Raw genomic sequence first — 13201 nt, forward strand, 5'->3', positions numbered from 1 at the left:
ATTGCACAATTACATGAATTAAACAAGCATAACAAATCAACAGGAATTATTCTAATTCAATTCAATTATAGAAGAACATCAAACCACAATAAAAAAAAAGGTATAAACATGGCTTCTCTCTCTAAGCCCTACAAATATACCACTCACTCATGATAATAATAAATTCAATAAACATGATCAAAGTAAAAGAATTCATTAAATTAAAGAAAGTAAATAGGAATATCGAATGATTGAAGAACAATAAAAAGGAAATCAACGATCTCTATAATCTTCAAATGTAAAAGATCATACAAAACTAGAGTGAGAAAAACTAAGTGTTTGGCCCTAAAAACGTAGAAAATAAGATAGTCTAATCGAAAATACTAAACACCTATTTATATTTTCTACAAAACCGGCTAAAAAAGGCGAAAAAATCCGTCCCGAGAAACCGCCTAGTCGACTGGGCGAAATCCTCCCGGTCGGGCGACGGTGATTGACAAGTTACGACGAATAAGCAAATCCGCCCGGTCGGGCGCGTAAGCGATTTTGGCTTCTTTCTTGCCCGGTTGACCGGGCTAATATGCCTTGCATCCTGGTGAAAATTTAATTTCGCCTGGTCGCGTGAAACCGCCCGGTCGACCGGGCGAGAAAACTGCGATGTTGCGTCAACTTGTGAAGGCTGTATCTCTCAAATCAGAAGTCGGATTGGGGCGTATGACCTATCATTGGAAAGCCCTTGAAGTCTAGTTTCTAACCCAAATGTAATTTCTTAATTATCAATTTTTTTATCAAAAGCTAGGGGCAAAAAAGTGAACAGGTGTCAGTTTTGATACTTCTTTCACTAATTATTTGCTTCATTCTAACTCAAAATTGTCCCAAACGGATGCATTGTGATCCTGGTGCAAGATATCTTCATCTTCAATGATTGATAGGCTTGACCTTAGATAATCATAATCAATTTGCATCAAAGTGACCTGAAAATCATCAAAACACGCAAACGTGGAGTAGTAGAGCACAACATACACAATTCATGTCATTATGCTCCTAAATGCTCTAAAAGGAGTTCTAAATGCAATCAAAATGCATCTAAAAACTATATATAAATGTGTCATATCAAACTTCCCCAAGTTAAACCTTTGCTTGTCCTTAAGCAAACAAGACATGAACATTAATATGATTGCTTCACCCCTTTATATATGAAAACAGAGATCAAAATCTTTTATAAAGCTATAAATCATTCAATCAGGCACAATTCAAGTTCAACTGTTCATATTACTGTATTCACCAATCGCTAAAATAAGCAATCAAATGCGGCTGCCTTATATGACATGCAAATCTCGAAAAGGCACTCACTAGGGTGTCACTCCTCTCAACGTTTTTGTGGCAGGTAAAAGACGTGACCGATCACTCACCATCCCAACCATAACAACCCTTCCCACTCACACTCTCATGTGTTTAGAAAGGTAATAATGCCACTCATCCTAATCATGCCGACTCAAGTAGCGAACGTGCTCTTTAACCTTGACAAAATGACTCTACATCAATCCAATAAACAATGTAAAACAAAGCTCAAGAGGACTTTTTCAGGGTTTTAATGGGGCTTAGGTAAGGGTAGGGAATATGTATACGAAATGTGGTGGAAAAACCTAGAGTGGGGGAGCAAAAGTCACTAGAAGCATCAACTAAAACACAGCGAATAACAATGTCCCAACTCTATGAATCAACAAAATTTTCAATAAACCCATCCTTGAAGCAGTGTGATGAATTTTTTCTTTGCAAGCCCTTGTGAAGGAAAGAATTTTTAACTTTTTGTTCATTTTTTCAATCTTTCTTTTTCTTTGCATCTTTTCGATTCAACAATCACATGTGTTTCACTTTGCTTATTCTTTTCTTTTTCTCCAACTTTGAACCTTACAAAATACAATCATCACCATCAAGTAACTCATAAAAACTATTTCAAATACTAGCTTAAACTGATGCTCCCCCAAGCTAGGCTTGGGATAAATATCAAAATAAGGGCCATGGGCGTGTAATGAGGTTTAGTAACATGAAATAGTCATTAGGCTCAGCGGGGCTAAGGAGGATATAATAGTATATCAAAAAAATCACTTTGAGGCTCAAGAATCAGACAAAAGGACGCCTATATCATAGCAACTGCCACAAGTCATCAGGTATCCATAAGTACGTTGTCAAAGTCAAGATCAGTCAGCTAATGAGGAACTAACACACAAGAAACAGAATGGATATAAAAATAAATTCATTGACAAGAATGAATCCTCATAGTCTCACCAATTCAAGTATGCAGTCAAGATAAGCGTGTTATCATCGAAACTCACTTAAGTTCGAAGTATTTATAGTTCAGATTCCACCATCACAATCTCAAGTGCCCAACTATCCAGATAAAGAGCCTAAATACACTTTCAAAGAGCATCATGGGATAAAGGGAAGCAATCAAACCAATCTAGTCAAATCGTATTTTTAATATTTTTTTCAGCAATATTTGTTATGTTTTTTTTTTGTTTGAAAGCAAATAAATCTGGCCTAAGAAAGCAAAAAATCTACACTAAAAGGTAGTAAAAGAGAGAGAAAATACATACAAATATCCTCCCCCAAGCTGAACGTGGCAATGTCCTCAGTGCCGCAAGATGAACTATAGGAAGATCCTCAGAGGAAAAATTAATGTTAGTATGCTCTCGCTCTCTCACTCTTTAAAAGGGAAAAAATGAAAAAAATTAAAAAGAGATATAAGAAAAAAAAAAACTATGGGTTGCCTCCCGCTTAGTGCTGGTTTATAAAGGTCCGCACGACCATATTACCTCCTCAATCTCAAATCAGAGGGGCTTGGCAATGAGTGCCCCCCTCATCAAACATTTTCCTCCTGCAGCAAGTTTGCTCAAGTATAGGAGACTTAACAACATTGGTTAGTTTAAAAGTGACATTATCATCACCAACACTCAAAGTGAAAGACCCAGACTTGACATCTATAACAGCACAAGCAGTACACAAAAACGGCCTACCAAGAATAATAGGAATTTGGGCATCCTCATCCATATCAAGCACAACAAAATCAACAGGAATATAAAACTTTCCCACCCTAACAGGGACGTCTTCTAAAACACCTAGATGGTATTTTATAGAACGATCGCCCATTCGTAAAGTAACTTGAGTGCACTTAAGTGCTCCCATATTCAATTTCTTAGGTGGGAAGGGATGGAAAAACTACCAGGATCCTTCAACTTAGGTGGGGTTCTATTTTGTAAAACAGCACTACACTCTTCAGTTAGAGCGACTCGATCTACCCCACCAAATCCTTGCTTTTTAGTAATCATGTCTTTCAAAAACATAGCATAAATAGGCACTTGAGAAATAAGTTCAATAAAAGGAATTGTTACCTCAAGGTTCTTAACCATAGTCAAGAACTTACCAAGTTCTTGATCGACCTTCGACTTCTGCATCCTATGGGGAAAAAGTAGCCTTGGTGAAATAGGCGTTTCAGAAACCTTTTCCTTCTGCTTTCTTGTCCGACCTTCCTTAGCTAGTTCGACCTCATACATCAACTCTTCTCCGCTTCTTCCTTTATCACCTCATTCTCCTTGCAAGAAGCATCATCATCAATGGGCATATGAGGAGCATCATAAGCAGTGCCACTACGAAGTGTAATGGCATTGGCAGTCTCCTTGGGGATGGTTGCCCCGGTAGATAACCTGGTTGCCTCTGTGCATTATTTTCAGCAACCTAAGCAGTTGAGTATCCAAGTGTTTGGTAGTGTTCTTCAACTCCTTGATGCTCTCCTCATGATTTTTCTGCATAGAAACCATCATTTTCACTAGATTAGACATAGTGGGTTCTTGAGAGCTGGCATTTTGAGAAGCTTGTTGCTGGTAACCTTGGTGTGAAGGCCTAATGAAACCAGGAGGGGGGTTCTGAGGAGCCCCTTCATAAAACAGTTGTTTAGTAGCATGTTGTGGCGGGTTTTGGTGAGGTGGTTGGTAGGAAGATTATGGTGGAGGTTGAGGATTGTGAAGATTGTTGTTCTTGTAGGAAAAATTAGGATGATCTCTCCAACATGGGTTGTAAGTGTTAGAGTATGGGTTGTGTGGAGGTCTCTACTGAAAAGGATTTGCAAGCTCCATCTGATTCGGATCACGGTGATTGTAACAACAGTCATGACCAAAAAGTGGCCTTGAACACCACACATCTCACAAAAGGAAGAAGTAATATGAGCCATGGAAGACATCACATTAATACTCATAGGAGGAGTACTAGACTGCAAAGATTTCAGTGAGTCCATCTTCATGCTCAACTGGGCTACTTGTGAAGACAACAAGGCATATGCATCATCATCCAACTTTTCCTTTGAAATAGTCCTGGAAGAGTTATGATCATTCGCTGCTAAGTTAGCCAGAAAATTATACCCTTTATCCACCTCCTTATATAGGAAGACACCCCCTGCAGATGAATCAATTGTACTCTTGATATGGGGTTGTAGACCATTGTAGAATGCTTGGGTGATGAACCACTTGTCAAGGTTGTGGTGTGGGCATTTTCTCTGTAGGTCCTTGAACCTATTCCATGCTTCCTTCAGTGTTTCATCGGGTTCTTGTTGGAAGGTAGCAAGCTTATGTCTTATTTCTGCAGTCTTGGTAGGAGGGTAGTACTCTTTCAAGAATGCTTCTGATATAACACTCCAATCAGTTTCATTACCATCGTTCAGCCATTTTTGTGCCTTATCCTTTAATGAAAATTCGAAGACCATGACCTTTAACTGATCAGGAGTGACCCCTTGATGCTTAACGATACGACAGATTTAATGAAACCGTTGTAAATGATTTGCAGGGTCTTCAGATGGATGCCAACAAACTGATTCTGTTGGATCATATTAATGAGAGCAGGCTTGATTTCGAAGTTGGTTGCCTGTATATCAGGCATAGTAGGGCATGTGGGAACATTACCAGCAGAAGGTACCCCATACGACTTTAATGACTTAGGAGGCATGATTGGTTCTGTTGGTTCTTCCGTGGTTTTTCCCTAGACTGCCTTTTCTTCTTTTGTGTTTTCTCAAGATCAGGATCAGGATCTAAGCCCTGGAAATATACTACTCACTCATGATAATAATAAACTCAATAAACATGATCTAAGTAAAAGAATTCATTAAATTAAAGAAAGTAAAGAGGAATACCGAATGATTGAAGAACAATGAAAAGGAAATCAACGATCTCTATAATCTTTAAATGTAAAAGTTCATACAAAACTAAAGAGAGAAAAACTAATTGTTTGGCCCTGAAAACGTAGAAAGTAAGATGGTCTAATCAAAACTACTAAAAACCTACTTATACTTTTTACAAAACTGGCTAAAAAAGGCGAAAAAACCTGTCTCGAGAAACCGCCCGGTCGGGCGACGGTGATTGACAAGTTACGACGAATCAGCAAATCCGCCCGGTCGGGCGCGTAAGCGATTTTGGCTCCTTTGTCGCCCGGTTAACCGGGCTAATATGCCTTGCATCCTGGGGAAAATTTAATTTCGCCCGGTCGCGCAAAACCGCCCGGTCGACCGGGCGAGAAAACTGCAATTTTGCGCCAACTTGCGAAGGTTGTATCTCTCAAATCAGAAGTCGGATTGGGGTGTGTGACCTATCATTGGCAAGCCATTAAAGTCTAGTTTCTAACCCAACTAGGATTTTTTAATTATCAAATTTCTATCAAACATTATGGTCAAAATAGTGAACAGGTCTGAGTTTTGACACTTATTTCACTAACTCTTTGCTTCATTCCAACTCAAAATTGTCCCAAACGGATGCATTGTGATCCTTGTGCAATATATCTTCATCTTCAATTATTAATAGGCTTGACCTTATATAATCATAATCAATTTGCATCAAAGTAACCTCAAAATCATCAAAACACGCAAACGGGGAGTAGTAGAGCACAACATATGTAATTCATGTCATTATGCACCTAAATGCTCTAAAAGGAGTTCTAAATGCAATCAAAATGCATGTAAAAACTATATATAAATGTAACATATCAATTTTTCAATCCAAGCTCTCCTTGTCCCTGAAGGACTTTGACAATTCCATGGTCTGTGCGATATCTGACTTATCCTAACTCAACTTCTCAAAGAAGAATCCCTAGTGAAAACTCTCAATGCTCAAGATCAAATCAACTACATTTCAATCAAGGCTCATGGTATAATACTCCGTAATTTTCACTCTTTATTTTTGGTGTTATTTACATTAAAATGATATTTTCCGTTAAAATAAAATAACTTATAATTAAAAACTATTTTGAAAGTGTATAATTATTAATTCATGTATTATGTTGTCATTATTAATTTAAAGTGTATATATATTTATTTAGTAATAAATTCATTAATTTTATATATAATGTGCGTATTTATTTTATCATATAGTTAGTAATTCTATAAATTTGAGTACCATGTGATTTTATTTTAACCGTTACTTATATTTTGGACCGACCAGTGTAACGGCTCTGTGCAAGCTCATTTTCTTCTTATGTTATCCGGAATGTAGAATAGTATCAAGCATATTATTAGCATCTTCTAACCTTCGTTGTAACCACCAAAAGGTAAAGAGCGATCCTTCCATTAACCCATCTTAATGCAATTAAACCTTTTCTTAATGATATGAATAATCACATTATTTTTCTGCACTCAAAAACCTCCCTTCACGCCAGCCTTAGAAAGAAAGAGCAAGATTCCGTCTTCATTCTCGCATATTCGGCCATTTCTGCACACCCATCTTGTTAGCCCCATATTTCTTTCGTCTCTTATCGAAATTAGACGTGAGAGTAGTAAAAATTCATCAACTCGAGAAGATATTACTTGTAGTGTGATTTCTTTTTCAAGAAAGTGAAAGATGTGACCGCGGTTTCCATTTCAATCAGACGAGTCATCCGGTTTGGTGTTTTTGGGAGCAATGTTATTCTCTTCTTTCCTTGCCATTCTAGCATTATTTTCCACCTAAATTCGAGGTAATTGACGTCTCTTCTACCACGTTAGGATAAAAGTAGTTGTTTTAGTCTTGTTAGAATTCATGTTAGTAGGTGTTTCTGTCTAGAAATTAAGGATGCTAATTGTCCTGTCAAGGAAATACCGCGTCAGATCTGAATGTCCTGAGTCAATAGTCCGTACGCCGAAATCCTGCAAAAGGAAAGGTTAGACTGCTCCGGAGGTGGTTCCGGGATCGCCTCTCCGACGCTCAAGTCAGTGATCAAGCTAGAGAGATAAAGTCTAGAGAGAGATGCTCTGGTTTCATTAGGTAAGAATTCAATACCTTCTCATTGATGAGGGTGCTGGGTATTTATAGTGCTTTGGGATTCCCAGCTGTAAGCCAACTGGAAGGCACTGACAGCTGGAAGAAGTCCCCATAGATGGCCTCCTGGAGGCCTTAGGAACCTGCTGGGCCTTGATCTTCCTTTAATTAGTTTAGCCTTGGGAATAAGCCCAAACAATTAGCCCCACGCCAGGAATGGGGGATCTCCCCTTACAAGCTTTGCGAAATTATTATGTTATATGGCGAAGGGATGTCCACCACCAAGAAGTCGATTGGTAGGCTTCTCCCCTTACCTTTTTCACCCATCCGAGTGGGTAGCTTTATTGAACCGACCGGGTGAACGGAGTTGCCCTCGAAGCCTATGAGCAGCTGATTCAGGGGGGTAACATCCCGCTCGTTGTACTTCAGCTTCTTGAGGCAATCAAGGGTAATGATGTCAGCGGACGACCCACTATCAACCAACACTCTCTTTACCCTTGTGTTTGCTACCTTGAGTTCGATGACCAGAGGGTCGTCGTGTGGAGTATGCAACGTCCGACTGGGTTCCCCAAAGGTCATGACTGGGCAGCTAGTTCGGGGCAGCTGGACGTCAAGCACTTGATGCTTGAGATTTTGGAGGTGGGCTTTGTGCACTCGGCCGGTTAGGCCTCCCGACGCGAATCCTCCAGCGATGACACCGATGAAACCTTCGGTATCTCCGTTGTTCGACTGACCCACCTTTTGCTTCCCCTTTTCCTCGCATGTGTGCTTTAGGTAGCGATTTAGCTTTCCCTGGTCGGCTAAACCGTTCAGGGATTTTTTGAGTTCCCTGCAGTCTTTGATGGTGTGCCCACATTCTTTGTGGTAATCACACCAGAGGCTCTTGTCCCTCCGAGAGGACGATGTCCGAATGGGTGATGGCTTAGGAAGCCAAGCTTTGTTCCTGATGTCGAAGTAGATTTCTTTCCGATTCTTGTTGAACCGAGAATATCATTGCCGTTGTCGGTAAGCCGATCCCCTCGACCTCCCGTTCTTTGATATTTAGGTTGATCCTTGTGGTTCCCCTCGTCTTTCCTTTTCTTGCCTCCTTCATCCGAATGCCGACAGATATCCGTTGTCTGGATGAATCTTTGGGTTCTAGTCATGGCTTCCGAGAAGTTTTTTACTTCATTCTCAGCCAAGGACCATCTCAGCCGACCCGGTTGGAGCCCGGACATGAGGCCAGCAAAAGCCACCGCATCTTGCAAGTCGGTGATTTTGAGGGACTCCTCATTGAACCTTTTGATGTAGTCCGCCAGGGGTTCATTTTTGTCCTGCTTCACCCCCATGAGGTGGAGGCTGGTCTTTCTTTGCCTCTTTCCAGCTACGAACTGGTGGATGAAGAGGGGTTCAAGTATGGCGACGTCCGTGATGACTCCGGCTGGGAGTTCGTGGAACCAATTGAGGGCAAGGCCTTTGAGGGTGATGGGAAAGAAACAACACCAGGTGGCCTCACAGCTAGTCTGAACGCTCATCTGACCTTTGTAGCTGGCCATATGATCATCGAGGTCGGTTAGGCCCGCGAATGGTTCGATCAATGGGGTTTTGATTTTTCCCGGGGTTGGGGTCCATAGGATTTCCTAACTGAAGGGGATCAGGAACTTGAGCCCTCCTCCAGTCCTCTTAGGCGGTTGAGAATGGGCCGAGTTGCCCTGCCCTTCTCGATGATGCGCCTTTTTGTTGAGGAGCTCCCGGGCGTCGTAGCCCTGGCTGAGGCGCTTCTTGTTAAGAAAGTGTCGGGCATCCTCGGGCTTCCGACCCGCGCCCCCTCTTGGGGATTTTGATACGTGGGTCTCTGCGTGCTGACGGGCCGACCCCTGACGAGCCGACTTCTCTTTGTCTCGATGACTTGGTTCTCTCGCATCGGATCGTGGCCGGCTAGGCTGCTGATCCCGATTGGAACGAGAGTGGACATCCCTTTGAGAGCGGGCTACAGTGCGCTCTCTGGGCTCAGGTTGATTGAGTGGGATGAGCTGCTGTTGCCTCTGCTGAAGCATGGCCATCATGTCCATCATACCTTTTTGGAAGGTTTCTTGGAGTTGGGCAGTGATAAGAGCAATGTCGGCCGCGAAGAGCTGTTGAGGGTTGAAATTCTGTATTTGCTGAGAGGCTGACCGAGGGTCTAAAGTTTGAACGATGAGTGACCGCCGACCCGATGAGGGGACCTGCTCAGCCTCCCTATTATGCGGGGGTGAGTGGCCTCTCTCAGGCCGAGGAATTTGGTCAGAGGCTTGCTTGCCGCGGGTGTTTTTGGTTGGTGCCATTGCTGACTGGCGTTCGAGGATTGATGATCGAAGCTGAGTAGCTACTGAGGTAAGTCTCAATAAGTGGTGGCGAAGTAACTTTTCGTACTATCCCCAAAGACGGCGCCAAACTGTTTCTGTCTAGAATTTAAGGATGCTAACTGCCTTGTCAAGGAAATACCGGGTCAGATCTGAATGTCCTGAGTCAATAGTCCGTACGCCGGAATCCTGCAAAAAGTTAAGGTTAGACTTCCCCGGAGGTGGTTCCGGGATCGCCTCTCCGACACTCAAGTCAATGATCAAGCTAGAGAGATAAAGTCTAGAGAGAGATGCTCTGGTTTGTTAGGTAAGAATTCAATACCTTCTCAATGATGAGGGTGTTGGGTATTTATATATAGTGCTTTGGGATTCTCAGCTGTAAGCCAACTAGAAGGCACTGACAGCTGGAAGAAGTCCCCATAGATGGGCCCCTGGAGGCCTTAGGAACCTGCTGGGCCTTGATCTTCCTTTAATTGGTTTAGCCTTGGGAATAAGCCCAAATAGTAGGCTTAGATTCTTGTTGTTTTGGTAGCATCAACTTAATAACTGAGATTCTGGTCATAATTACGAGGAATACAACACTCAGCACCACTGACAATGCATATGTATATATATCTCAAAGAATCTACAACACAAACTCATACATAACTAATAAGTACTCAACATGGTAATCAATAGAGAATGGGAATGGGAGGAAACTATAAATGTTTTTACCAAGAAAACATAAAAAGGGACTTAACTTAGAAAGTAGTTCTTTATGGTTCCAACACTTTCCGCCAGAAAATACAAGTCCTTATTACCTATACAAAGTAATTTAATAAGATAAGAAGAAGTGAGACGTACGGCAACATAAGCTAGCAAAATCGATCATAACTAAAACATGGCTAAGTAGATGTACTATAGTGTATATGTCAGATAAACTAAGTATATATTCTTTTTAGCGACAGTGGGGTGGGGGGAAATTCACCAATACATAGCGGTTTTAAAGAACAATCAGTATGAAATAAATTTTTGCACTAGGGGCATTTAGGATGTTCAGGATATGTTGCCCATTGCAGGATGCAGTTCACACAGAAAATGATGACAAAAAAATCAACAAACATCCAAAATTTTAATCGAAACTAAAGAAATAATAATCACAGAGTTATTCATTCCATTCAATGAACATATAAAACTAAGAAGATTGATACTTTCGCTGGACAATCAAAACCATTACAACCAATCCACATAATCTTGCCAAACTAGTTAATTATATATAATTTAATGGACCTTCTGAACTAAATTACGGAGTTGGTTAGCATATAGATCGTACCTGATAACTGGTAACCAACTTGGTTGAATCATTATCTAGTTTAATCCATCCAAAATAAGGAAAAAAAACCACGTTTTGATAGAGATTTGATTTCGGAAATAACGATATAAAGATTTAAAAATTAGAATTTAAAAAGAAATAAAAAAGAAGGGTTTTTGTCAGAAAAGACCTAATAAAATACAAGTTTTCTAGGGAAAGACCTAATAAAAAAAATTTGTCAAAAAGGACCTAATAAAATACTTTCAATTGTGAACAGGAACCACTTTATGAATTTTCGACCAAATTTACCATTTACCGGCATTGACCCTTTTTTTTTACCCCTAGTTGACTCTTTAATGTTATGTTTCTATTACCGTAAAATTAGGAGGCGAAGAGAAATTACCGTAAAATTAAGAACCCTAATTTGCGATTTTGGGAAAAAGGCATAATATGACCCCTAAATTTCAAAAACCCTTAAACATTGAGAGAGAAAATTTTGAAGAGCAAGACATACCTTGGATTTGACGAAGGTTGCAGGATAAGATCGAATAGGTTGATGCTTCCCTTCAATGGAGATTGCGTTGTTGGGAGAAAAGTGTGAGAATTCAACATGTTTGGGTCAGTTAAAATAGGAACAAAAATTAAATAGTCAACTAGGGGTAAAAAAAGAGGGTCCACGTCCGTAAATAGTACTTCCTCTGTTTCTAAATAAGTGCAACACTTCTTGTTTTCACGTTTGCCAATGCATTATTTTAACCGTTAATATCTTCAATTATCAATAAGTAAAAATTATAAAAAGTTGATATTAAAAAAATTCACATTCAGACGAATCTAACAAGATCCCACATGACTATGTTTTTCCTAAAATGTAAATCACCAAAGCTAATTAAAGTTTAAACTGTGAATAGTAAACACTATGCAAATGTTGCACTTATTTTGAAACGGAGGAAGTATTTGGCCGGAAATTCATAAAGTGGTTCCTGTTCACAATCGGAAGTATTTTATTAGATCCTTTTTGACAAAAAAAAAATTCTTAGGTCCTTCCCCACAAAATTGGAATTTTATTAGGTCCTTTCTGACAAAAAACCCTAAAAAGAATTGGAAAACACGAAAGTGATGAAGACTAGAAAAGGGAGGAGCAAAATGATGTGATTGAAGCAGCAAAGTCAATGACCACTTGTCATATCTTTCACACAATGTTTGAATTTGAGTGTTTGAGGCAGCGACAAATCATGATCACAACAATAATCCACCATAGAGTACTCTAATCTAAAAATCAAAACAATATGAATATAAATTCGTACAGACTCAAATTTCAAAATTCACATATCAAAACAACACCAGTTTCATCATTAGTAATAAATCAACCAGAGGTTACGTTGAAGACAATAATCCTAATCGGATTAGGTTAAATAGAAAATCGTAGAGCAAAATTAGATCTGGGAAAACAAAAGAGAAAAATGTTTTAGGATCATTAGAATAATGACCTGGTGAGAATACGGAAGAGTGTCACGGCGAATTTCACCAGAGCCGTAGTCGTTGCCGCCGCCGCTGTCGGATGGACTAATTAACGACGAGGCTGCTGAACATTTATGGGTTTAGCAGTTGGTAGTTGACTGTTGGCACTTGACAGTATCATTCTACGAAAGTGGAAAGAATATCCACTATCTAATAGAAGTATTCTAATCTAATTAAGCGTTGATTGTTTTTTCCTCACAAAAGAAAAGAGAAAAATAGAAAATGAAAAAGGAAATCTACCTCTGATATCAGCAATACTATGTTGGAAAAAAAATTAGTTTTTTAAAAAAATCAAGGAAATCGGTTTTCCATAAAAGTTGTTTCCTTTCTCTCTCAACCACTACTTTAATAAGTTAACTAGTTAAACTTAAGAAACCAATTTTGGAGAATAACGGGTTTTATATATTTAAGAAACACGTTAGTGAACCCAACCAGTCTCTTATAGGTGGTCTTTTTGGTCATTTTGTAGTAGTGCTAAATCGGAAATAATTTAAACTTGTTTACCATATCAATAAATAAAATATTTCCAAATCCAAAAACACATCAGTTTCAACGCTTTTGCGGAGTAACAACCAATAAAGAATCTGGAGCACCAACGACTCTTAGAAATATCAAATGGAAAACAAATAATCAACAACTAATTGTTACAAAGTCAAGCGTCCTCGCCTAGAAAACAAATACAACACCATATGTAATCTTCCAATGATTAATATCTTTAACTCTTGAAAGAAAAACTTAGGGCTCCAATATGAAACATTTAGGAAAACTGCCACCCACCAAGTGACAGACCACATAAATGACAAAACAACATACACATATCA

The 13201-nt window shown here is 39.6% G+C and overlaps 2 protein-coding genes and 1 non-coding gene across 6 annotated transcripts; 1 reads left to right on the plus strand and 2 right to left on the minus strand.

Annotated features, from left to right (window-relative positions):
* Window positions 1-241: 241 nt before the first annotated feature.
* On the minus strand, window positions 242-12716 carry LOC104896438 (uncharacterized). Of its 4 annotated transcripts, XM_057395559.1 has the most exons (3): window positions 12350-12716; window positions 11377-11426; window positions 242-10371 (listed from the first exon to the last, which is right to left on the minus strand). In XM_057395559.1, the coding sequence occupies exon 3, from the start codon at window positions 4733-4735 to the stop codon at window positions 3806-3808; it is 930 nt and encodes a 309-aa protein (XP_057251542.1). In that variant the 5' UTR covers window positions 4736-10371; window positions 11377-11426; window positions 12350-12716; the 3' UTR covers window positions 242-3805. The 4 variants fall into 4 exon arrangements, with proteins under 4 accessions (XP_057251542.1, XP_057251540.1, XP_048502415.1 ...); XM_057395557.1 differs by lacking the exon at window positions 11377-11426; XM_048646458.2 differs by lacking the exon at window positions 12350-12716 and having other exon boundaries at window positions 242-5063; window positions 11377-11551.
* On the minus strand, window positions 2806-3165 carry LOC125498724 (uncharacterized). Its single transcript, XM_048646990.1, has one exon. It carries the CDS (start codon window positions 3163-3165, stop codon window positions 2806-2808), a length of 360 nt encoding a protein of 119 aa, XP_048502947.1.
* LOC125499217 (small nucleolar RNA R71) lies at window positions 4506-4612 on the plus strand. Its single transcript, XR_007275934.1, has one exon. It is a non-coding gene; the product is annotated as a small nucleolar RNA R71 (small nucleolar RNA).
* Window positions 12717-13201: the final 485 nt, after the last annotated feature.

The sequence above is a fragment of the Beta vulgaris genome, chromosome 6 (genome assembly GCF_026745355.1).
Source record: "Beta vulgaris subsp. vulgaris cultivar EL10 chromosome 6, EL10.2, whole genome shotgun sequence".
Classification (NCBI taxonomy): domain Eukaryota; kingdom Viridiplantae; phylum Streptophyta; class Magnoliopsida; order Caryophyllales; family Amaranthaceae; genus Beta; species Beta vulgaris.